This window comes from Hemiscyllium ocellatum, chromosome 24 (genome assembly GCF_020745735.1).
Source record: "Hemiscyllium ocellatum isolate sHemOce1 chromosome 24, sHemOce1.pat.X.cur, whole genome shotgun sequence".
NCBI lineage: Eukaryota > Metazoa > Chordata > Chondrichthyes > Orectolobiformes > Hemiscylliidae > Hemiscyllium > Hemiscyllium ocellatum.
Window position 1 is genome coordinate 15,157,034 of NC_083424.1, and position 26,583 is coordinate 15,183,616.

The 26,583-nt window shown below is 40.6% G+C and overlaps 1 protein-coding gene across 1 annotated transcript in view; it reads right to left on the reverse strand.

Moving 5' to 3' along the window:
• gltpa (glycolipid transfer protein a) overlaps positions 1-18,621 on the reverse strand; it is a 28,605-nt gene extending 9,984 nt beyond the window's left edge. Inside the window, exons 1-2 of the mRNA XM_060843496.1 lie at positions 18,413-18,621; positions 1,398-1,456 (exon numbers count right to left, since the gene is read on the reverse strand). Coding sequence (XP_060699479.1) covers positions 1,398-1,456; positions 18,413-18,515 — 162 coding nt within the window. The 5' untranslated portion in view covers positions 18,516-18,621. The remainder of the gene's footprint in view (positions 1-1,397; positions 1,457-18,412) is intronic.
• Positions 18,622-26,583: the final 7,962 nt, after the last annotated feature.

A 26,583-nucleotide genomic window follows, 5' to 3' on the forward strand; every position in this document is an offset into this window, starting at 1 on the left:
CTGCATTAGAACTGCACCATAGTCTATGTTGACATTTCAGTCTAATTCTTGGGGAGTCATGCATTATTGAAACAGATATCTTCCAGGTTAGGTATTAAACCAAGGCCATGTGTGCACATAAAATAACAAACAAGACATCCATATACCCCTCAAACCTGCTCTGCCTTTCAGAATGCGCATGGCTAATCCATGGTTTCCAGTTTAGTTTCCTCACACTCTCTCAATTCACAAGACACCAAAGATGTGTAATGGTGCTGTCTTGCAATTAACAATAAGCAACTAATAGGTTTTGCCAATTTTCAACTTCAAAAATCTAGATCAGGCAGACTATCAGCTTCCAGTGGTAACCAGTTTAAACATTTGTCATTCACTATAAAACACTTCAGGACAGTGAGTTCATGAAACATTCCAATAAATATTGGCTCTTTTTTCCCTTTCTCCCCTTTTAACAATTACAACAACCTGGATGACTTCACCCTTCACTTACAATATCACAGTGTTCCTCCAGTGCTGTACAGAGTACCAACTTGGATAATGCATAGAAGTAAGTCGTAGAACTGGACTCAAATGCAGACTCTTTTAGTTTAGAAGTATGTGTGCTATAACTCAATTAAGTGGTACCTCCTACTGGGACTTTATTTTTTAAAAAATGGAATAAAGCATTTTACACAATGACTTAATTCAAATTATAACTAATTTTCAACATTACTATTTAGCTTATTTGGTAGAATCATTTGATCAAGTAAATGCGATCTTGAGAATTAAGCAAAAATTTATTTTAAAAAAAAGAGATAATCTGAAACAATGACAATACAATAAATGAATGTAAGGAGAAAACAATATGTTGCTCGGGTCACAGTTTATTGTAGCCAAACAATTTACAGAATGTTCTGGTATATCCCTCTGCAACCTCATGCTATAAAAAACAACATGCTATAGAAAACAGCTATATCCATTCAGTAGAAAGTTCACATTATCCAAACAGCATCCATAATTCAATGTTATAGCCAATTCTCATTGATGAAACACTGGATAGTACATTTTACTGGTGAACTGCAGTTAGTCTTATTGTTAAATCTCCCTTATCAGAATACTAGTCTTTCCTGAAGGTGTACGCTCTTAATGAGATATGCTTCTGTGAGAATGGGTAGCCTGCCATCGCCTCAATGGCAAGGTGTCTGTCACACATGAACATGAGCAAGCTATCACTGTGGAGATCACAACAAGTGAACTGGCAGCAATGGTTCTTAGTCAACAATCAAGAATAGGAACTATCACGGGTAATGAGGTGTTGAGATTAATTGTACATCCTATTTATACTGCAATATTCTCAATTAAGCCAGCTATAAAAATAAGCAATCGACATATCACTACTTACAACAGTCCAGACTACTTACAGTGATGTTACCAGTCACATCTGTTTTGATTGGTGAAAACACTGCTGACCCAAGGCAATCTATAAATAAATAAATGCATTTTTAGGGAAGTGCACTTTGATTAAACGTTATGCAGTTTAGTATCTCTCTGAATACAGAAAACTAATGCAAGAAGTTTGTCCATTTGAAACAACTGAAGCTTTTGATCGAGATATTCCTCAACAGCTTAAAAAATTTGAGCTACGTTTCAAATACTAGAATTTATAATATGTGCATTAACATTTTAAGACTTAAATACACACAATCTGAATGTTGTAAAAAGGTATCGAGCTGAAGCCATTTTGACCATACTGCTGCACTCCATTAGGCAACTCAGCTTTGACAGAATTTTGCAGTATTTACAATACTGATCACCTGCGTCAGAGTTTACACTCTACTTGGAGGGATGATTCTCATACCCACATGATACTCTTTGCTAAGAGTGCACAATGAGTGTTATGAGTGGGCTTTGGGGAGAGAATGAACACAGATCATTTGCACCATGCTCGAGTAAGGCACTATTGCAGATAATTGCATGTACTAGTTTAGATTGTCAAGATATATACTTAACCAATGAGAGGATACAAAATGAATAATATTCAACAATATCAAGATCATCTCTGTATTGAATAAGTGTAATCATGGCTAATGCATATGGCCACTAGATCCTCACCACATTTTCTAAAATACTGAAGTACAGGTGGAGATATTCTGTTTTAAATTTAGAGTAAACATTATTTTGCTCTGCCTGATTTCCCTCATCCCCTGAGAATGGAAGGGAGAGCATTCAACAGATGCTACTAGTCCCCAGTGTACCACCCAATCACAATATACAGGGCCACTGGTTTACAGTAACCAAATAAGTCAAATTCCTTTTCTTCTTCAGGACTCTATGGTTGAGATTATACTCTATATTCCGGTACATAGCTCTTTCATAAAAATTGAAACTTATCAAATCAGGACTAGAAAATGATCAAAAACATTGCAAGTGTTTGGACAGCACCACTACTATACTTAGAAATAACCCAGAACAGGAAAGTCAAACATGGGAGTTTGTAGATTTGAATGCCCAGTGATGAAGAACAGTATGTTTTTTTTTGATGGATAGTGCACTTATCAACAATGATCAGTGCATTTTCTAAGTGAGCTATCAAGATTAAAATTTATGAGAGTCAGGTTAATGATGTAGGGATCTAAACCGTTTTACTTTCAGGAGAAAATCCACCAAATAAAAAAAGGAAATTAATGCATATTGCAGTCATTTTAAGTCAACATACAGTCTTATGGTTTGTTACTAATTGCGTTAGAAATAAAGAAAAAGATGTAAAAATGGAATAAAAACTCAGTGAATGGAAAGCATAAATAATTGAAGCTAATAGTTATTCAGGCCCAAATTGGCAGGGTTGTGTTTCCAGAACTGAATAATTCATTTTCTGGAGATCGTACAAAAATTGTAATGAAGTCTTTTATGTTCACAAGCTTACAACAACAATTATAAGTAGAGCTCTGCATGGAAAATTACCCTTGGGACATGAAGATGCTAATCTAATATTGAAATCGGACAAGTTAGAATGTATAGTGTAGAGAGCCCAGTTCAAAGAACCTTGCAGCCCCTGGGACGTGCTAGACTAGCTGATCATTGTTAGGTATGTGTTAATTTTTCCCCAACTTCATCACCACAAACAAAATCATACCTTATCTCAAGGAGCAATGTTTTTACTAAGATCGAAAACATCCACATGGGGTGATGTCCCCTCCTTTCCAATGAATCCTTTAAAATCATGCTTGAGCCAGTCTCTCCTCCATCTCATCCTCACGAACCTCTTTGACCTTCACTAACTTTTGACACTATCACCTTCTAAACTTTGTCCTCTACGGTTGATCACAGTAGAACCAGCTTGTGTAAGACCATTAGACACACGAGCAGAAGTTAGGCTATTCAGCCCATCAAGCCTTCTCCACCATTCAAATCATGGTCCTCTTATTTATCTACTAAGGAATCTTATCGTAAGAATATCTTACTGCAAAACTGCTATTTTTCCTACCTGCCATGTAAGTTCACCTGTTATCCTGACAGTGGTCTACATCCCACCACAGGCAAAAGTAAAGAATGTACTTCACAAAATATACAACACTGCTAACAGTCTTGAGACACAATACTCAGAGGCCTTGTTCATCGTAGCTGGTGACTTCAACAAGACCAACATCAAGAACGTGCTATCAAAATGCCATCAACATATCTCCTGTCCCATCACAGGTCCAAACATCTTTGATCACTGCAATACAACCAAAGATGCCTACTGCTCCATTCCCCCTTCCACATTTTGGAAAATCCAATCACAACACTGTGCTCCTTCTCCCAGCTTTCAAGCAAAAATTGAAGCATGATGACTCAATACAGAAAGTAGAGTGATGTTGGTCTGAGGAATGACTTCTATGGGACTGCTGAGAGTCAGTGGTCTGGTCCATATTCAAGAACTCAGTGGCCAAGCTAAATGAGCATACCAACAGTGTCACAGACTTCATCAGCATGCAGAAGACTACGTGCCAAAGAAGTTAATCGAATGTTCCTCAACCAGAAGCCACAGATGAACTGGGAGATTCAGTCCCTAATGAAGGTCTGAGGCATACAAGTCCGGCAACACTGACCTATACAGGAAGTCTAGTTTTGATCTTCGTAAGGCCAGAGACACAGAGGCAAAACCAAACTAAGTTTGTGATCCAGACCAACCATACAGGACACCCATCATTTGTGACAAGGCTTACATGACATAATGAGCTACAAAGCAAAATCGAATAGAATCACGGGCAGCTGTACATTCCTACACAACAAGCTCAATGCATTCTCAGCTCGCTTTGAGCAGATGGTCAATGAAATAATGTCACCTATCCCAACTGCCTCAGATGCACTTATACCCACGGTCAGCACTGCAGATGTTCGATCAGCCTTCTCGAGAGTGAATCCACGGAAAGCAACAGGCCTGGATGGAGTCCTTGACCATGCACTCAGATCCTGTGTGGACCAGCTGGCGGGTGTATTTGCAGACATCTTTAACATCTCCTTGCTACAATCTGAAATTCCCACCTGCTCCAAAAAGACCACCATCATCCAGTGCCAAAGAAAAATCATGCAGCGTGCCTAAATGACTACCACCTGGTGGCTCTGACCTCCATGATCACAAAGTAGTTAGAGAGGTTAGCCATGGCTCACACCAACTCAGGCCTACCAAATTCCTGGTCAGTGCAACAGGTCCACAGAAGACACCATCTCCCAATTGCTACAATCACCATGGGACATCTGGATAACGAGGACACTAATATCAGGTTCCTAGTTATTGACCACTGATCTGCCTTCAACACCATAATTTCAAACAAACCTATCTCTAAACTCTGAGACCTAGGCCTCTTTGTAATCTTAGATAACCTTCTTAACTGTCCACTAAACCACCACTCAGTGTCCTCTGCAAACTAACTGAGCTTCCGAAATTCTTATCCAAATCGTTTATATAAAATGTCAAACAACAGTAGATATAGCACTGACCCCTGCTGAATGCCACTGATCAAAGTCTTTTATTTAAAAAAAAGTTTAAAAAAAGCTAGCTAGTGGCATCATCATCTTTAAATACAGTGGAGAAATACAAATAATTCAGAACTATAAATTTGTAAAATTTTAAAAACCAATCCCAACATTTTATCTGGGCTTTGATTCAACTAACTATTGATAGATTTGAGCTTGGGCTTGGTCTTTAGTGTTGGTTTCAAGTTTTGAAAGCTTCAGTACATTCTTTTCAATTGTGAATTTTTACACTGGCCTATAAAATATCTCAGCTTCCTAAAACATTACACTAATATCTTCCACACCACTTCCTCCAAAGTCTTGTTAAAACTCATTATAACTGTGCATGTTCCTGAGTTCCCAATAAGTACAGATTCGCATACGAAGATACTGATATGCCTAAATAGATGGCATCACCAGTGGAGTGTTTGCTAGGTGCATCATTGGCAAAAATTTTTGTTGGATTCCATGAGAAACATGTCTTCAATAGATTGACACCTAACCTCCTATTTCCAATACATACACGACACATTTGTTTGTAGCTGCATGGATGAATTTCCTTACACACGTTAACGGATCCTCTACTGACTCAATCCTATGCAGACAGAAGGGCATACACACATTTTTGTGTTTCAATCATTCGCTAGTTCTTTGACTTTGGCCTTGAGAAATCAACCTGCTTTGCTTTACATATATACAAAGTGGGCAGTTAACTGTCAAGCATAATATAACTGGTGCAATATCTACTTGCCTACCATTTAGTGCACTTCTCTAATACAGCATAATTGTTGGTTGCCTTTTACATTAGTTGAAAATGTGTTGCTGGTTAAAGCACAGCAGGTCAGGCAGCATCCAAGGAATAGGAAATTCGACGTTTCGGGCATAAGCCCTTTATCAGGAGGGCATTACATTACCTTTTACAAATTATCCTGAGTGGAACACAAAAAGCTTCAGCAAAATGAGTATTCTATACTGTTAGATAACAGATTCAGGAAAAGAGAAATGAAGAAAAATATTTGATTTAGTAGTGCCACTGAAGATCTTGCATGCTGAGCAAAAAAAGAGAGAGGAGAGAGAGAGAGATGAGCACATTCAGGAGAGGAGGCCTTGGCGAGGCCCTAAGTGCCTCATTCTATTGTTCCATAAGCAATTTGGTATAGATTTCAAAGCTGATTGAAGCACCAATAGATGCCTAGAAACTACAGGATGCTTCATTAATGAAAATCAACTCTACCTTTTGAGGGCCCTCAAGAGTTAGAATCTGGACCTTATTTTCACAGCACTATCCTAGGCTGTAGCATTCCTAAAATCTTAGTGCAGACTATGAAAACTGAACTCGTAACTTCTGCAAATGGTGCAGCTTAATTATTACTATGGTTACTATTCAAACAACTGTACTTTTGTTTTGAAAGTTAACACACCACACATTTCACTTTGGCCAATAATTTCTAAGTATCTTTGCATTATAGTGGGCAGAACATAGTTTTGCATCAGCTGATGTTGAAACCCATGAAAAAAAAATCCCATTCCTTTCTCTCCAACCAGTAACAGCCTGGTTATGGAAAGCTACAATAAAATTCCTGAAGATTCAAGTTTAAAAATGAAAAGAACAAAAAAAAGCAGTTAATAATGCAGTCTTTATTTAAACAACAAAAGGCTGATTCTCCTTTTAAAGTACATTGTTGCTGCTGACCAATAAAATACAACAGTGCATTGTATGAATAGAGGTCTCGTGTTACTAGAAAGTCAAGAGAGTGTAATCCCAGCCTGAGAGAGATGGAAAGGTCTGTCTGGTTATTCTTTATAGATTCACAGGTCTCAGTACTGGACGATTCTGCAAGTGATAATTAATTGATTGAGATGGAAAGCTTTATATCATACGCTCGTAGTATATCAATAGTTGTCAACAAATCTGATGTAATAAATAACCAGAAACATCTTGTGCTAAAACATACATTGACTCAACATTATGATTTGGGGTTTTAAAAGTGTTCAGCAACCAAACAGCTCAGTTCATCACCGTATAATTCATACATTTGCATCTAAATCTTTTTTTAACTCCTGATATGCTATTCAAACAAGGTAGGCAGAAGCAGCAAACTGCACTACTATACATCCATTTCTCGCACTTTTGTTTATACATTTTGTACACAAGGGTTAAGAGAGGTACAGCTAACTAACCAAAAATAATTAACACATTCGGCTGGAAGTACCTTACCTATCAATTGTTCCTCATATTAAAAAGTGTCATGTTTTGCAACCTGTTAATTTTTTGTTTGTTTCTCTCCTCCTCCGATAGACATGACTTACATTGCTGTATCACTTCACAGGTCCTCTCTGGTATCTTTGCAGTTGCAAACCCAGTCATCTGGCCAATAAGCTACAACAGGAGAAAGTGAGGACTGCAGATGCTGGAGATCAGAGCTGAAAATGTGTTGCTGGAAAGGCGCAGCAGGTCAGGCAGCATCCAAGGAGCAGGAGAATCGATGTTTCGGGCATGAGCCCTTCTTCAGGATTCCTGAAGAAGGGCTCATGCCCGAAACGTCGATTCTCCTGTTCCTTGGATGCTGCCTGACCTGCTGCGCCTTTCCAGCAACACATTTTCAACAATAAGCTACAACAGGCCAAGTTCAGCTTTGGTCTTACCTAATGGCTGTTAACATGCATTCTCCACGAAGGTTGCTATGTGGGTGGGCTCTTTCCAGGTGCTACCTCCCAGTCAAAAACTTATGACGGCATGGAGTCACAGTCATACATGAAAATAGACCCTTCAGGCCAAATTGTCCACGCTGACCAGGTTTCCCAAACCAAACTAGTCCCATTTGCCTGCATTTGGCCCATATCCCTCTAAACCTTTCCTATTTGTTTATGCCTATGCAAGTGTCTTTTAAATGCTGTAACTGTACCTGTATCTACCAATTCTTGTGGCAGTTCATTTCACGTACGAACCAGTGTATGAAGAAGTTGCCCATCAGGTCCCTTTTAAATCTTTCCCCTCTCACCCCACAGTTTTGAACTCCCCCATCCTAGGAAAAAAAATTTTGCTATTCACCTTATCTTTGTCCCTCATGATTTTACAAACCTCGATAAGGTCACCCCTCAAACTTCTACGCTCCGGTGAAAAAGAATCCCAACCTCTCCTTATAACTCAAACCCTCTTTCCTGGCAACATTCTGGTAAATCTTTTTGGAACCCTCTCCAATGTAATAATATCTTTCCTATAGCCGAGTCAATTGCAGGCATTCAGCACTGCAACGTTCTATATGATACAGGCCAGTGATCAAATCTGGAAGCTCAGCTTACATTGAGTTACAGGGGAAACAACAGGCAGCCTCAGAGCATTAGAACAATTAAACAATAAAAGACTTGAGTGAGGGACAATTGTGCAGGGTAATTCAGTAAGTTAGACATCCCTTTAAGTTTTCTATCCTACACTAATCCACTAAATGCACATCCTACAACTAGCATTTTGCCAATGGAAAGACTTTATTTCTGGCTTTTAAACAAGCTCTGAATGCTACTGTCATATTACCACAAATACAACACAGATTTCCATGGTAATAAATGACACAAATCAATAAACTGATATTGTAGCATCTGTTAACTGATTCAATATGCCATCAGTTCCAAATTTCCAAAGTCAATTAAATTTTCCAGTGTCTCCAGAGACAAGAAAAAAAAGTACATCTACTGAATTATACAATCCTCAGGAAGGATCATCTCCAGGCACTGGATCAATGTGCTCAGCACTCCAAACAGAACTCTTGTGCTTAGAAATAAACTTTGAAATTTCAGGCTGTGATTTTTAATCATTATTGACTAGCTCCCCTCCTTAATTGTGAAGCAAGTGTGAAACATGAACTATGCAAATGATAGACTACTGCTTACTATTAAGCCACACAAAGTTAGCCATTAAATGAAAACCAGATAGCACATAAAGTCCAAGAAATATGAAAGTAGACATTAGGAAGGGGGGTGGCTAGGCAAAACCCAGAATACATTAAGTGAACTTATCCACATCGCTGGGAGAAAGTAAGGACTGCAGGTGCTGGAGAGTCAAGAGTCAAAAAGTGTGGCACTGGAAAAGCACAGGTGGTCAGGCAGCATTCGAGGGGCAGTAGAGTCAACATTTTGGGCATTAACACTTCATTAGGAATGAGGGGGTGGAAGGGGTTGACAGATAAATACGGGGATGGGGTGTGGCTAGAGAGGGGTGAAGGTAGCTGCGAAGGTGATAGGTGGATACAGGTTGGGAATAATAGTGATAGATCGGTGGGGAGAGTGGAGCGGATAGGTGGGAAGGAAGATGGACTGGTAGGACAGGTCAAGAAGGCAATGCCGAGTTGGAGAGTTGGATCAGGGACAATGAAGGGAGGAACAGAGATTTGGATACTGGCAAAGTCTATGCTGTGTGGTTGAAGGGACCCAAGGCGGAAGATGAAGACTGTTGTTGGGTGGCATGAATTTGGCATTGGAGGAGACCCAGGACTTGCATATCTTTGGAGAAATGGGAGGAGGAGTTGAAGATGGCAGAAGTGTAGGAAGATAATACACTGTAGACAAAAGAAAACTATTCTGATGCAGAGTCACCAGACTCAAAGTATGAACCCTGCCTTCTCACAGATACTGTCAGACCTGCTGAGATTCTTGAGCAAGTTCTGTTTTTAATTCGGATCTCCAGCATCGGCCATTTTGTTTTACTTAAAAAGAAATGTACCTTTTGCCACTGATGAAGTAAACATGAAGAACCAAAATGTATAAAAATGGTCATCAATGGGATTGAAAAAGAGTGAACGGGAAAGAAAGATCCAACATTCCAAAGCACAAAACAACCAAAGTCAGTGCACAAAAAAAAAACAGATTAGCCCCACCTGGGTACAACTGCAAGTGACAGCAACCAGATAAAAAGTGTTTCTGTGGCCTGAATTCTGGAACAAGTATTGACAAATTTAACCAAACTAAACTGGACACTGTAGTCAATAGCACTTCAGTGCATGCTGACTCATTTACCCACAATAGCTACAGGCATACATAAGAAATTTAGATTTTCAAACAAATGTCATTCTGCCAAAACCCAAATCCCAAACTTGTATAAATATCAAAAATTCAAGGCTACAAAATGGCATTGGTACACAGAACCTATGTTTAATGCTGACAGCAAGGGACCAATGTAAATGCAAGGCTCACTTTCCACTTTTTCATTTTTAAAAAAGATTAATTTTTTTTGCAGCCTTACACTTTCCACTCATTGCCAAACAGAGAGGTACAAACTAAACTGTAAAACAGATGACTAAGGATTAGGAAGTCAAATGAACAGCTGCGCCAGACACACGAATGCTACACCATGGTTCATCAATTCCTTTCCAAACTAGGTAGTCAGTGGATTATTTCAGAATTGAGAGTGTAGTGCTGGAAAAGCATAGCTGGTCAGGCAGCAACCGAGGAGCAGGAGAATCAACGTTTCGGGCAAGAGCCCTCCATCAGGATTGAGGGATTATTTCAGAAAGCCACTGTCTCACTCATCAATGTCTGCAAGCTGCAAAGACACATCAGTGTGAAGTGAGGAGTGAAAAAAGGACCTCTGGATGTTGGATTGAGGGAAGTTGGTGTCAGCATAGAACTGCATTCAGGAGCTAAACATGATACATATGAAATGTTTTCTATTATAGTATCAGAAAGAAAGTTTCTGTACCACTGCTTCACAAAGTGTCTCTGCTGTTGATTCGGTTGTCATTAACCCAGAAGAAAATAATTTGAACTGCTTTTTTTTTGAATTCACCAAATAGCAGAAGAATTCCCTGCACTCAATTTAATTAGAATCCGAGCATTAGAATTGATTAGTGGAGCAAAATATCACTTCAGCAGTTGGTTTAGGCAGGAGAGACCCAGGTTGCAGATAAGAAAATTGTTAGTTTCATAGTTCACATTAGTATTTGAGGGGAAACCTTTAGTTTTTTGAAGAGTAAATTCGTATGGGTTGTCATTGAAATGTTGGATTTTAAAAATTGTCCCATTGGAATGTAGTTAATTCAAAGAGTCTGACCTGTGCTAATGGAAGGTCAAATCCATAAAACAGCTTCCGTTTACTTGGACAACTGCAGACAGTGAAGTCAGAAGTGAATTGCCCTGACTTTATTACAATTTAAAATTATTCATATAAATGGTCTCATCGTACCCCCTGTGCTCTGTTCCAGGGCGACTTTTCTATTCTATTTCTGGCTAGCTCCTATCCACCAGCTTGGAATAAGCTCAATGGAGCTGGCTGCTGTTGCTCATTCCCAACCCTAAAATCAAATTATCTGCGTATATTTGAAAAGACATGATTTGCATGGCAAGGAAGAGAGAAAGAATGAATGAGCTGTTCAATTCATCTAAGAGCCAATACTTGAATTTTTCTCCACAGCTGGTTCCTGTGTACACAACTATTCGGCATTTTGTCAAAATTGTTCAAGAAATGCACTCCTTCCTTATAACAAATCCACAGCTGAGAGAGAATAGGTTGCAGCAATTTCACTGACCACTAGAGCACCTGTTGGTGGTTACCGGTCCTACAGTGCTTTATGCTTCAGAAATAAATGCTGTAAGTCATCAGTTAACCTAGACATCCAAAAGGATACTCCTAAAGTAGTGCATGCATTTGTTGTTGACAACCTAAGGGATAAAACATTGTGCTGTAGATGCTGACAGTCTAACCAGTTTCCAACATATAATAGTTCCACACAAAACACAATGAAGAAACTGAAGACAATGTAGGATCATTAATAATCAAAAAGAAAAGTCTGATTAAAGATATTTTCATTAATACAGGACATGTTCTGATGATTTCTTAATGTCCAAATAATTGTACAACATGGAAGGCGTAAAGTAAAATAGATGCAAACTGTGTGGCACAGCCCTTGAGAAAAATTAAAGCCCATTCTGTATAACTGTGAAAACATTAATCTTTATCTTGATGTCATTTGAGACGCTCTTACAAAATGTCTGTGATTACTGGTATCATCTTTGTTGTATGTGTGAAGTAAAATATCAGTCATTATTTTAAAAATTCATTCATGGGACGTGAACGTCACTGGCTGGTCAGCAGCTATTGCCTGTCCCAAATTGCCCTTGAGAAGGTAGTGGCGAGTTTCCATCTTGAATCGCTGCAGTCCATGTGCTGCAGACTGAACGACAATGTTCTTAAAGAGGGAATTCCAGGATTTGGACCAAATGACAGTGAGGGAACATTCATACATTTCCAGTTGAGTGGCATGAGTAACTTACAGGTGGTTGCATCTCGATGGAAATGGCCATGGGTTTGGAAAGTGCTGTTTATGGATTTTTGGTGAATGGCTGCAGTGGGTCTTGTAGATCATACACACTACTTTTGCTGAGCATGTGGATGTTTGTGAATGTGGTGCCAATCAAGCAGGCTGCTTTGACATCGACAATGTCAAGTTTCTTGTGTTGTTGGAACTACACACATCCAGGCAAGCAAGGAATATTCTATCGCACTCCTAACTTATCATAGAGTCATAGAGATGTACATCAACTCGTCCATGCCTATCAGATATCCCAACCCAATCTAGACCCACCTGCCAGCACTTGGCCCATATCCCTCCAAACTCTTCCTATTCATATACCCTTCCAGATGCCCTTTAAAATGTTGCAATTGTACCAGCCTCCACCACTCCTTCTGGCAGCCCATTCTACACACGCACCATCCTCTGTGTGAAAACATTGTCCCTTAGGTCTCTTTTATATGTTTCCCCTCTCACCCTAAACCTATGCCCTCTAGTTTTGGACTCCCCCACGCCAGGGAAAAGATTTTGTCTGTTATCCTATCCATGCCTCTCATGATTTTATAAACCTCTATAAAGGTCACCCCTCAGCCTCAGACACTCGAGGGCAAACAGCCGTAGCCAATTTAACCTCTCCCTGTAGCTCAAATCCTCCTACCTTGGCAACACCCTTGTAAATCTTTTCTGAACCCTTTCAAGTTTCACAACATCTTTCCGTTAGGAAGGAGACCAGAATTGCACGCAATATTCTAACAGTGGCCTAAACCAATATCTTGTACAGTCCAACTCCTGTACTCAATACTCTGACCAATAAAGGAAAGCATACCAAACGCCTTCTTCACTATCCTATCTACCTGTGACTCTACTTTCAAGGAGCCATGAATCTGCACTTCAACATCTATTTGTTCAGCAACAATCCCTAGGACCTTACCATTAAAGTGCATAAGTCCTGCTAAGATTTGCTTTTCCAAAGTGCGGCAGGTCATATTTATAGAAATTAAACTCCATCTGCCACTTCTCGGCCCATTGGCCCATCTGATCAAGATCCCGTTGTAATCTGAGATAACCTTCTTTGCTGTCCACTACACCTCCAATTTTACTGTCAACTGCAAACTTACTAACTATACCTCTTAGGCTCACATCCAAATCATTTATATAAAAATGATGAAAAGTAGTGGACCCAGCATCGATCCTTGCAGATGATGAATGGGCTTTTGGCAGTCAAGAGGCGAGTTACTCATGGTAGTCACTCACTTCACCTTTGGAATTCACTCTTTTGTCCACATTTGAATCAAAGCTTAATAAGGTCGGGAGCTGAGGGATTCTGGCAGAATCCAAACTGAGCAGGTTATTGATAACACTACTGATTACACCTTCCATCACTTCATTGATGATTAAGAATAGGCTGATGGGCCAGTAGTTGGCTGAGTTTGGAGTTGTCCTGCTACATTTGAGCAAACTTTTCCACATTGTTGGGTAGATGCCAATGTTGTAACTGTACTAGAAGAACTTGGCTAGGGGAGCAGCAACAAGTCTTCAGTACTATTGCTGACTCAGGCTCACAGCCTTTGCAGTACCCAGTGTCTCCAACTATTTCTTGAAATGATATGGAATGAATCAGATTGGTTAGATATTGGTATCTATGATGCTGTAAACAACTGGAAGAAATCAAGCTGAATCACTTACTCAGCACTTCTGGCTGAAATTTGCTGCGGATAATACAGGAGAAAGTGAGGTCTGCAAATGCTGGAGACCAGAGCTGAAAATGTGTTGCTGGAAAAGCGCAGCAGGTCAGGCAGCATCCAAGGAACAGGAAATTTGACGTTTCGGGCATAAGGTCTTCATCAGGAATGAGGAAAATGTGTCCAGCAGGCTAAGATAAAAGGTAGGGTGGAGGGACTTGGGGGAGGGGCGATGGAGATGTGATAGGTGGAAGGAGGTCAAGGTGAGGGCGATAGGCCGGAGTGGGATAGGGGGTCAGGAAGAAGATTGCAGGTTAGGAGGGCGGTGCTGAGTTCGAGGGAATCGACTGAGACAAGGTGGGGGGGGGAGGGGAAATGAGGAAACTGGAGAAATCTGAGTTCATCCCTTGTGGTTGGAGGGTTCGCAAGTGGAAGATGAGGCGCTCTTCCTCCAACCGTCGTACAGCCTTATCTATTGCACTGATGTTTTGGGCTCTTCCAGAGAGGATGGGAACATTTGTAGAGGCTCCTCCTCTAGTCAGTTGTTTAATTGTCCACCACAATTAACAACTGATTTTTTTCTAAATTATAGATGACAGTATTATTTTGATTCTTCCAAAAAGTCAAAGCGATAAAGGATTGAAGTTGAAAAAATATACGTAACCCATCTCTGATGCTACTCATATCACTTAGCTCATTCATGAAGAATGGTTAGGTTTTTGTTGTGACCTGTGAAACTACATGCATTAGTCTCATATCCCAAATGAGGGAACAGTAATTGAGGGAGGAGGGCACAGCGAGCTTGTTTCTAAAGGTAAAGCAATAGGGGTGTGGAAACAGTTCAGACAAACCTTTACTTACCTACCAGTAAATAAGTTGCTCAATGTATCTATGCAATTACTTTCTAATTGTATACTCACTTCTATTGTCAAATTTGTCCTGTAGTTTAAATGCATAATAGGGAAGTGATAACTTGAGGAAAAAAAGGCACAAATACCAAAACATTGCATAATGTTCAGAAGCACTAGTGACCTTTGTCTCAGCGTTGCTATCAGTTTGCACATCTAAACTTCATTTTGAAATTGGGTGCTGGTCAAAATTCCAGAAGAGCTCATTCTCAACTTGCAAAGATCCTATCATTTCACATCCTGGAGCCACATTTTTACAGTTTACTGTAGCATTTCCACCATGTAGCATTTTTGAGACAATACTGAGCACTGATATGCTAGTCACTAACAAGTGCATTCCATTACAATTCTGTTCTCAAAAATATGGATGTGCACACACTTCGCAGCAAGAGTGGCAACTTTTACTCCTCGCTTGAAATACCTCTCATAACAGGTCCAATGTCAACATTAACAAATTGAAACTTAACCAAAAATAAATTCTTAATATGCCGTCAAGATTTTTAAAAATTCACCCCTCACTCTTGTTAACTGGATTGTACATCCAGTCACTGAACAATTGGGAAATCTGCAATGTCACAGTGCTGCAATTCACCTTGAATAATTAATAAAAGATAATGGATGAGCTAGTGCTGTCAAGCAGTAATTCAAATCAAACAATTTTGGTGGCAGCAAAAGCCAAGAAAGTTGAGCTTGAGTGGTTAACAAATCAACTCTGCTATGGATGGAGTTACTGTCTGAAACTCACTACCTTTTTTTAACATTTGTTATGTCAGGTAACTATATTAAATAGTGAATGTCATCCCCCATCCACCAATTTTCTCTTAGCAAATCATTAAATTTTTCTAAGGCACATTTCCACAGATGTGTCAGTCTCAGAACTTGATCCCCTTTGGGCAGACTTTACTCATGGGTTTTGGAAGCACACCTGCACACTATTTAACATGAAAGACTTCTTAGCCAAACTTCTCCCCTCCAGACACGAACACTTTTGTCAGGAAAAGTTAGTGATCTCTTTTACTTGCCCACAAGAACTCAAACTGTTGGTGATTTTCCCTTGTCAGATCGATGGCAGTGTTTCAATGCAGCACACAATAGCATACCAAACAATTGCCTTCATGAGCTTATCTTTTGCTGCCATGAAATAAATTCTACAGGTTAGAAACAAAGCCTGGGTTCTTGTGATAGTGTCTCCCCACCCCCATCCCTCACAGCACATTGTATTTATCAAGTGAAGCATCAGAAAGCATTTTTTTGCTAAAGAGTGCACCTAAATAGAAACTCACAGCAGACTGATCACTGTGATGGAAAAAAACAAGAGATTGAGTACAACAGGGTACAACACGCAGAATGCTATTTATTTGAAATCGTGTGACAAATTATTTTGTGATAAATTTTAAAAAGTCAGGCAGACAACATATTGCCTGATTAGGATTATAATACTTAATTACAAACAGTTAATGTTCCAGGGTAAAACCAGAGTCATAGGGCATTATTTAATAGTGATCCCAATATCTGCATCCATTGCTTCTCTCTGTCAAACACAATGGGATAGCTGCTGGGGAGTTTGCCTCTTATCTTTTTGGACGTGATCAGAATACCTTTCTGCCATTCAGCTCATCAAGTCCAAGCCCAGTGTTCTTTCTCGATGGTATCAATGAGTTAATCTTAAGCCCTACCTTTATTGTCTGGTGATAGCATCTATTTTTGCTCATTCATCACCCCTCCCTAACATATGAATTGGGTTATAATTTTCCAGGAGCTCAACTTACCATTTTGCTTCAATCTTCTATCCTAATATCTATAAGTTCTTGCAGCACTATAAGCCTTTTCTGACCAAATACTCCATTCTTTATTCAGGCCTCATTTGCATCTTTGCTGTTTTAACTAGAGATTCTGCCTTCAGTCAGCAAGACCCTCTACTCTGCAATTCTCTCAAACTCTTGTGTTTCAAAACTTAATGTCCTCCTTGAAACCAGTCTCTGACCAAGCTTTTGGTCACTGTTCTCCCCACCCTACCATCTTCATAGAATCATAGAATTCTTACAGCAAGGAAGCAGACCATTTGGCCCATTCAGTCGACACTGATCTGCCAAAGGTCACACCCAAACGCGCTCCATCCCTATAGCCTTGCAGATACAATGTCCAAAACACGTAACCTGCACACCTTTGGATTGCAGGAGGAAACCAGAGCACCCAGAGGAAACCCATGCAGACATGGGAGAATGTGCAACTGCCACAGAGTCACCAGTAAGTGGAATTGAACCAGGTCTCTAGCGCTGTGAGGTAGCGATGCTAGCCACTGTGCTGCTTCCTGACATTTTGTTCAAAAGATGCATTCATTATGAAAAACAATCAGCTATTTGTTTTTAGTTTAGGCCTAGTTATCACAATCACCCCTGCACTTCTAATATATTTTGAAACCATGATAAAACGACTACATAAATGCAAGTTGTCAGCTTAGTTCCAGTTGCATCTGCTGTGTCACAGAAAACAAAAACGGCATCTGCTAGATCTGCCAACAATTTGTTTTTCTTTCAGATTTTTCAGTATCCGCAATTCTTGGCTTTATGTCTGTATGTCATTTGGAAGTGACAATTCTAAATCGTGAATGACATATTTAGCCAAAATGAACAACGCATAAGATATTCAACCAACTTGTTAAGTTATAAAAGGCTCCCCAACTGAACTGTTGCCTCAACCTCCAAGCAGGACATTCCAAAGTGCAGATCAGGACCCCAAGTGGGATAGCAAGCTCCAGAACAGAAGATATTTGTATCCTTCTTTACAAAGAGCAAAATCTTGCAAGTTCAACCCCAGCTGTCCTGAAAGCCTTTGCTAGTCACTCAACAGATGAATGCACAGGCTAACTTTGATACAGTGCAAAATGGGCCTCCCTCTTTCTTCTCCTCCTTCCCTCCCAACAAGTACAGACAAAACTTATTCTTCCCTCACCAATGCTCCTTTAAAGGCGTTCAGAATCCTATTTGGATTGCAACACTGGTTATAACCAGTCACCTTCCAGCATTGCATCTCACCCAAGAGGTATGCAGACCAAATATCTGAGACGTAATAGAATCACAGCAAATTCGCAACTGAATATTTTTTTATTGGACGGATTGTGGTGGGCAGGGAGTGAAGGAGAAGAGGAATGGGGTAAAACGCCCTGGGATAGGGGGAGATATCCTGGAATGGAGGGATTATGGTGGTGGGGGGTCGTGTCTGGATACATTCCAGGATTTGTTTGGGGGCAGGGAATGGGCAACGAGAGGTAGAGGATTTGGGAGGAGGCAGTAAAATCGACGTTTCGGGCAAAAGCCCTTCATCAGGAATAAAGGCAGAGAGCCTGAAGCGTGGAGAGATAATCCTGAGGAAAGGCGAGTAATAACCGGAAGAAAACCCTGACACCCACTAGGGAAAAATAAAACAGAATTTCGATCTCATCTGGGAGATCTTCCAGTCGCTCAGCTCAACACTTTAAAGGGTTTTGCTTTCTGTCCCCCACCCCCCGGCGGGGCTTGCCTCCAGTGAGCTGAGCCCAGCCGGTTCACCTCGGATTCCCCACCCAACTCACCGAAAAAGGGCGGCAGGTAAGAGACGCTGTCCAGGAAAGCCCGGGTATCGATCTGCTTGTCCGCCGGCAGCTGCTTGAACTGATGTTCGGCTAACATCGCCATGGCCGACCGACGCAAAACCTCCCGAGGAGGAGACAAACAAGTACCGCTCTCGGAACAAAACAGCACAACCCTCTCGGACTGCGGGCAACCCGGACCCTAACAGAGTAACACCCACCCGCGTCATAGCAACTGGCTGGGGGACAGGTCGACCAATCAGGTACAGCTCAACGACATACACCAACCAATCACCGTATAGGAAAGACAGACCAATCACAATTAGCTATGGTGTTATTAACCAATCAAACGGGAGGGCCTGGTCATACAACTAACAAATACAATGCAGGGCCTTTGGACCAATGGCATCAACTAGCCCAGATTACCTTTATTGATCAAGTGTACATGAACCTACTTTGAGATAATTTGTTTTATACAGTATTTAAATTGATTAATGTTTACAGGACAATAAATATTAATATTATACTTCTGGGAAATGTCCTCAGAAGAACAGAACAGTTACTGTGTAAGAAACTGTTCAGGCCATTATGTCTGTGTTGGCCTGACAAAGCAATAATTCACCTACTACCAATCCCTCACCTTCTGAAACCTATAGACTCATAGGCATTTTCAGCACAGCACAGTGCTATTTGACCAACTCTATCTGCAACAGTCAATAATTGGATTAGTGGTGCTGGAAAAGCACAGCAGTTAAGGCAGCATCCGAGGAGCAGTAAAATTGACGTTTCAGGAATTCCTGATGAAGGGCTTTTGCCTGAAACGTCAATTTTACTGCTCCTCGGATGCTGCCTGAACTGCTGTGCTTTTCTAGCACCACTAATCCAGAATCTGGTTTCTAACATCTGTAGTCATTGTTTTTACCAAACAATCAATAATTGTCTGACTAAGTTAATCCCATTTTCCAGTTTCTAATCTACTGACAAATTGGGAGGTGATGGACTAGTGGCTTTGTTGCTGGACTGTTAATCCTGACATCCAGTTATTGTTTTGGGGTCTTTAGTTTGAATCTCCCCATTGCAGCTGGTAGAATTGGGCTTCTAATAATGATCACAAGATCATTGCCAGGAAAATCCATCTAGTTCTTAAGCAAAGGAAACAACTATCCTTACCTGGCCTACATGTGGCTCCAGGCCCACAGTAATGTGGATAGCTCTTAGCTGCCCTTTAGGCAGTTAAAAATGGAAAATGAATGCTGGCCTGGCCAGCGATGCCCTTATCCTATGAATGAGTTTAAAAAAGAAGCTTTGGAAATGCAAGTGAATAGCTAAATACTACTTAAATTTTCCAAGATTTTCTGACTATACCACACATTCAGGCATAGAGTTCCTGACCTTCACCACACTCAAAGTGAAAAATAAATCCTCAACTTCTCTCCTAGCCTTCAAGTTTTTATCCTATCAAGAAGTGCAGAGGAGTTCTCCCCAACATCCTGGACATTAACTGTGATGAGACATCAGCAAAATAGCTTATCTAGTTATTATAAAAGCAAGTTAGTGCAGATGATAGCCATCTGAAATAAAAACAGTAAATATTCTGCAGCATCTCTGGATGGATCAGATCTGTGCTGTTTCTTCAGGGTCTGTTTATTATCTGATTGCTAATTTTGGGACAAAAAAAGAAATTGCAGGAAAAGTTCAGCAGGTCTGGCAGTATCTGTGGGAGAAATCAGAATTAATGCTTCAGATTGAGTGACCACTCCTCAGAACTGCTAATTTTGGAAGCTTGCTGTGTGTTTTACATTATGACAGCAACAACAACTTGTATTTATGTACTGTCTTTAACGTAACACAAGGTACTTACATTAAGAATCATTTTGCATCTCTCTTTTCAGATAATGATCCAACTCCCATTTGAATAACTTGATCCCTGCCTCCAATGCATTGTCAGGCACTAGTGCTTTCCAGACCCTGGGCATTCACTGTTCATCGCTATGATTCTATGACTCTAAGTGTGGCAAGATAGACAGTAATGACTGAGAGGAACTTTCTCCCAGTTGTTCAAAATGGATCAAAATTTGGTCTGTTTAGTCACACGAAGAAGCGCAGGAGAAACCCATGACTTCATCACCCTCAAATTGAGGGACGGCCGATAGAGATGAATCGCTACACGAAAACAATTTTCCTCTCATTATCAATGCTTCTGTTGCCAATTACTGTAAATCTTTCCCTCTTGTTGTCAACCCTTCTATCAATGGCAAGTTTTTTGTTAATATCTACTCTGTCCATTCTCCTTTGGTGGCACGGTGGCACAGTGGTTAGCACTGCTGCCTCACAGCACCAGGGACCTGGGTTCAATTCCCGCCTCAGGCGACTGACTGTGTGGAGTTTGCACATTCTCCCCGTGTCTGCGTGGGTTTCCTCCGGGTGCTCCGGTTTCCTCCCACAGTCCAAAGATGTGCGGGTCAGGTGAATTGGCCATGCTAAATTGCCCGTAGTGTTAGGTAAGGGGTATATGTAGGGGTATGGGTGGGTTGCGCTTCGGCGGGTCGGTGTGGACTTGTTGGGCCGAAGGGCCTGTTTCCACACTGTAAGTAATCTAATCTAAAAAAGTAATCTAATCTAAAAAATCCTCTTCATTTTGAATAGCTCTACCAAATCTCTTCTTAACTTGGTATGCTAATTGCAGTGTTTACACTAACAGGTCTTCTCTGCCCTGTCAAGCGAGTGCAAGATATCCCATGACACCCGTTCAAGACTTCGGGGGCGTTCTCCCCAGTGTCCTGGACATTATCCCTGAAGAAATTCATTACAAATAGGTTTTCTGGTAATTATAAAAGCAAGTTAATGCAGATGATGTCAAACATGTTGGAAATATTCAGCACATTTAGTAACATTTGTGGAGGGATTGTGGACCCTTTCCTCAAGGTCTGATTATTTTCTGATTGATATTTGTGGGAGCATGCTGTCTGAAATTTAGCTGCTGTGTTTCTTGCATTATGACAATGACAACAACAATGTACATGAATGTAGTGTCTTTAATGTGATGCAAGGTGCTTGCAAGGTTCAATTCAGGGCTATTGTTAAACAAATTTTTAAATTAAGATATTACAGCAGATCACTAAACGCTTGGTCAAACAAATACGTTTTTTATGGAGTAAGTTGAAAAAGGAAATGTAGAGAGATTTAGAGATTAGGGAGGACATTTCAGAGCTTCAGGCTTAGACAACTGAAGATTGAGTCACAAATGGTGGAGCAATTGTAATTTAGAAGGTACATGAGACCAAAATTAGAGGAACACCAATATCTTGGAGTGTAGTAGGTTTGAAGGTCTTGACAGAGATAGAGATAGGCAAGGCCATGGAAGTATTTTGAAGAGATACGAACTTTTACATCAAGATGTGCTTGCCCTGAAGTCAATATAAGCAGAAGGCTAGAAGAACACAGCAAGCCAGGCAGCATCAGGGGGTGAAGTTACACCCAAAACGTTGACTTCTCCACCTCCCAATGCTTTTATTCCTGATGAAGGGCTTTTGCCCAAAACGTCGATTTCGCTGCACTTTGGATGCTGCCTGAACTGCTGTGCTCTTCCAGCACCACTAATCCAGAACCTCCTAATGTGTTTTTTCCAGCCTCCTGCTTGTCTAACTTGGATTTCAGCATCTGCGGTTTCTGTTTTGTCCCTGAAGTCAATATAAGTCAGTGAACACAGGAGTTATAGGAAAACAGGACTTGTGCAAGTTGGCATGGGCAGCCATACTTTGAATGACCTCCAGTTTAGAGAGTATGGAATGTGAGAGACCAGCCTGCAGTTAATTGGAATTAGATTCATGGAATCGCTGTAGTGCAGAAAGAGGCCATTCAGCCCATTAACTCTGCACCAACCCTTCAAACAGCATCCCATCCAAACACTGACCTCCCCCCCCAACCCCCACCGCTCCCCACCGCATTTAGTTTGGCTAACCCACCTACCCAGCGCATCCCTGCACATTATTGGCAATTTAGCATGGCCAATTCACCTAACCTGAATATCTTTAGACTGTGAAATTATGCTGCCATTGTCAAGTCAAAAGAAAGCAAAGGCATGAATGACGGTTTCAGCAGCAGATGAATACAGATAGAGACAAAGTCAGAGGAAGGAGATGGAAATAGGTGGCCTTTGTGATGTCACAGGTTTGAGATTGCAAGCTTATCTCAGGGTCAAATGTGCCACCAGGGTTGCAAACTGACTGGTTCAATTTCAGGCTGTTGCCAATGAGAGGGACAGAGTCCAGGCTACAGTTTTAAACTTACTTAGTTGGAAATCGTTTTGCAAGGCTATGATAGATGCTATAAAAATGAACATCTTTCTTGCTTTAGTTTCCATACATTATACATTACTTTGTTAATGTATATTGAGTTTATTTTCAAGAAATCTAAATGAAACTCATAATACGAAGCAGCACCAAGATTAAAAAAGATTAATTGTATTAGGAAACAAAGATTCAGCAAAGACTATCTTTAGTTTCCAGGTCTGAAGATTGCAAGAATGAAAGACCAAAGGAGGTAATGAAAGAACAATGTAATGGGTAAGAAAGGGAGAAATTTTTGAAATAAGTCCCCTTAGACAAATAAACAAGGAAGGAAGCAATGCTAGATCCAATGTCGAATGTGAAGTGGGGCAAGTGGAATGTGTTTTGTTTTAGGACCATTTCGAAAACTGGGATTAAAATTCATTAAGTTTAGTGCATATATGGAAGAAAAAATAATACAGGCTACTCAACTGGAAAAGGGAGAATTTCAGCAAGTTGAAAATGATATTTGGCTCAAGTGGGATGGAAATAAAGATTATTGTGTAAAACAGTAAATGTGCAAAAAGAGACCTTTGAAGAAGAGGTACTTTACGTACAAACTAGCACATTCCCATGAAGGAGAAATAACATAAGATATAGACGTAGAAGTAAAAAGGGTGGCACAGTGGCTCATGTGGTTAGCACTGCTGCCTCACTGCACCAGGGTCTCAGGTTTGATCCTAGCTTTGGATGACTATCTGTGTGGAGTTTGCACATTCTTCCTGTGTTTTTGTCAGATGAATTGGCTATGGTAAATTGCCCGTAGTGTGAGGTGCATTGGAAATGGGACTGGGTGGGTTACTCTTCGAAGGGTTGGTGTGGACTTGTTGGGTTAAAGGGCCTCTTTCCACGCTGTAGGGAATCTAATCTAAACTATTCAGTCTTAGAATCTGCTCTGCCATTCAAAGACTAATCTTCTCTTTCAACTCTGCCTTCCCACCCTTATTCTTTAATTCTCTGAGAGATAAAATATTAATCACAGTCTTAAATATACCCAATGACAGAAAATCCACAACCTCCTGGGCAGACAATTCCAAAGATTCACAATGTGCTCCTCATTATCAATCCGCTATCCTGAGTCTGTACCCTCATTCCAGATCCCTAAGCCAGGAGAAATAATCTCTAAGTATCTACCATCTCAGACCCCTTCAGAATCTTGTTGACCTTAATGAAATCACCTCTCATTTCTCTAATGTCCAGTATAGATGCAATTTCTTCAGCCTCCTATTACAGGACAAGCATTCCATTGCAGAATCTTTACTTGTACTGTCTCCATATCTAACGAAGGATCTTTTGTGTTGGATATATATCCTTCTTTAGATATGGAGACCAAAACTACATACATGGCCTCACACAATATTATATAACTATAGTAACACTATCTTAATCTTGTTCTCTAACCCCTTGCAATAAAGACCGACATGCTCTTTGCCTTTCTAATTACTTGCCATAACTGAATGTAATTTTCTGTATTCCTTGTACAATTATACTCAAGTCACTCGGAATATTAATATTTTAAAAGTTCACATTTTTTAAAAACGTAGGTCTTTCTCTTACCTACCTTATACCCTATTTGTTGCTCAGTCAAATAAACTATCTACTCTTCTCTGCAGCCTCTTTGTGTTCTCTTCAAGGATTAACTTCCCCAAAAGCTGGTATTGAATTGAACTGAGTCGAACTGAATTTATTGTCACGTGTACCGAGACACAGTGAAAAGCTTTGTCTTGCGAGCATACAGGCAGATCACAGAGTTAAATGGCATAGATAAGTAAATAATAGGTAAACAGCAGCAAAAACCAAAACACAGGTACAGGCAAATGCTAACAGTTTGTGAGTCCATTCAGTATTCGAACAACAGTAGGGTAGAAACTGTTTTGAAACTGGCTTGTGCGTGTGATCAGGCTCCTGTACCTTCTCCCCAGTGGTAGAAGTTGTAGAAAAGCTTTGACACAACAACTTTTTAAAATTCATTTGTGGGACTTGGGCATCGCTGGCTGGCCAGCATTGATAACCCATCCCTATTTGCCCTTGAGAAGGTCGTAGTGAGCTACCTTCTTGAATCGCTGTAGTCCACTGCTGAGGGTTGAGCCACAACGAAGGTAGGGAATTCCAGGATTTTGACCCAGTGACTGTGAAAGAATGGAGGTATATTTCCAAGTCAAGGTAGTGAGTGGCTTGGAGGGTAACTTGCAAGTTGTGGTGTTCCCAAGTACCTGCTGCCATTGTCCTTCTAGATGGGTTTGAAAGGTGCTGTCTAAGGATCTTTGGTGAATTTTTGCAGTGCATCTTGTAGATAGTTCACACTGCTGCTACTGAGCGATGGTGGTGGAAAGAGTGGATGTTTGTGTATGTGGTGCCAATCAAACAGGTTGCTTTGTCCTGGACTGTGTCAAGCTTCTTGAGTGTTGTTGGAACTGCACCCATCTAGGCAAGTTGCCGTTCTATTGCCGGAATGTTACCAGGGCCCATTTCCTTTACATTATCCAGTGCTTCCAGCTGTTTCTTGATACCATGTGGAGTGAATTGAATTGGCTGGAGAATGGTATCTGTGATACTGGGGACTGCTGGAGAAGCCCGAGACATATCATCCATTCGGCATTTCTGACTGAAGATTGTTGAGAATGCATCATCCTTATCTTTTGCACTGATGTGCTGGCCTACTTCCTCATTGAGGATGGAGATATTTGTGGTGCTTCCTCCTTCAGTAAGGAGTATTTTGTCATAATATAGCTATTAGTATTCAAGGTTTGTGCGAAGATTTGTAGCTCGAGTGCTCGTTGTTGTGGTTCTATTCGCCGAGCTAGAAGTTTTTGTTGCAAACATTTCGTCCCCTGGCTCGGAGACATCATCAGTGCTCTGGAGCCTCCTGCGAAGCGCTTCTTTGATGTTTCTTCCGGTATTTATAGTGGTCTGTCCTTGCCGCTTCCGGGTGTCAGTTTCAGCTGTCCGCTGTAGTGGTTGGTATATTGGGTCCAGGTCGATGTGTTTGTTGATGGAGTTTGTGGATGAATGCCATGCCTCTAGGAATTCCCTGGCTGTTCTTTGTCTGGCTTGCCCTATGATAGTAGTGTTTTCCCAGTCGAATTCATGTTGCTTGTTGTCTGAGTGTGTGGCTACTAGGGATAGCTGGTCGTGTCGTTTCGTGGCTAGTTGATGTTCATGGATGCGGATTGTTAGCTGTCTTCCTGTTTGTCCTATATAGTGTTTTGTGCAGTCCTTGCATGGTATTTTGTCTCCTAGCCAGGGGACGAAACGTTTGCAACAAAAACTTCCAGGTTGGCGAACAGAACCACAACAGCTATTAGTATAGATAGTAAATAATTGAAGCCCAGCACTGATCCTTCTGACACTCCACTAGTCATAGCCCATCAATTTGAAAATATCCTCTTTCCACTCTGCTTCCTGTCTCAACTCCACCCTCCAGAATATATTGCCCTCAATTCCAAGACCGCTTATCTTGTCTATTAACCTTTTGTGTGACACCTTATCAAGACAAATTGGAAATAAAATGTACTACAGCTGAATTTCCCTTTTATCTTACTAGTTACATTTTCAAAAAAACTTAATAAATTTGTTGAATGTGATTTTGTTTTCATAAAATCATGCTGAATTTGTCAGATCATATAACTATTATTTTCCTAATAATAGATTCCATTTTTCAGTGGTGACTGATGTCAGGCTAATTTATCTATAGTCCTTTGTTTTTACTCCTTTCTTGAATAACTTTGTGACATTTGTGAACGTTTGATCCACTGGGAACATTCTAGAATCTAGGGGATTTCGTATAACCATAACCAGTGCATCCATTATCCCTGGAGCTAATTCCTTTAGAGCATTGTGGATTTG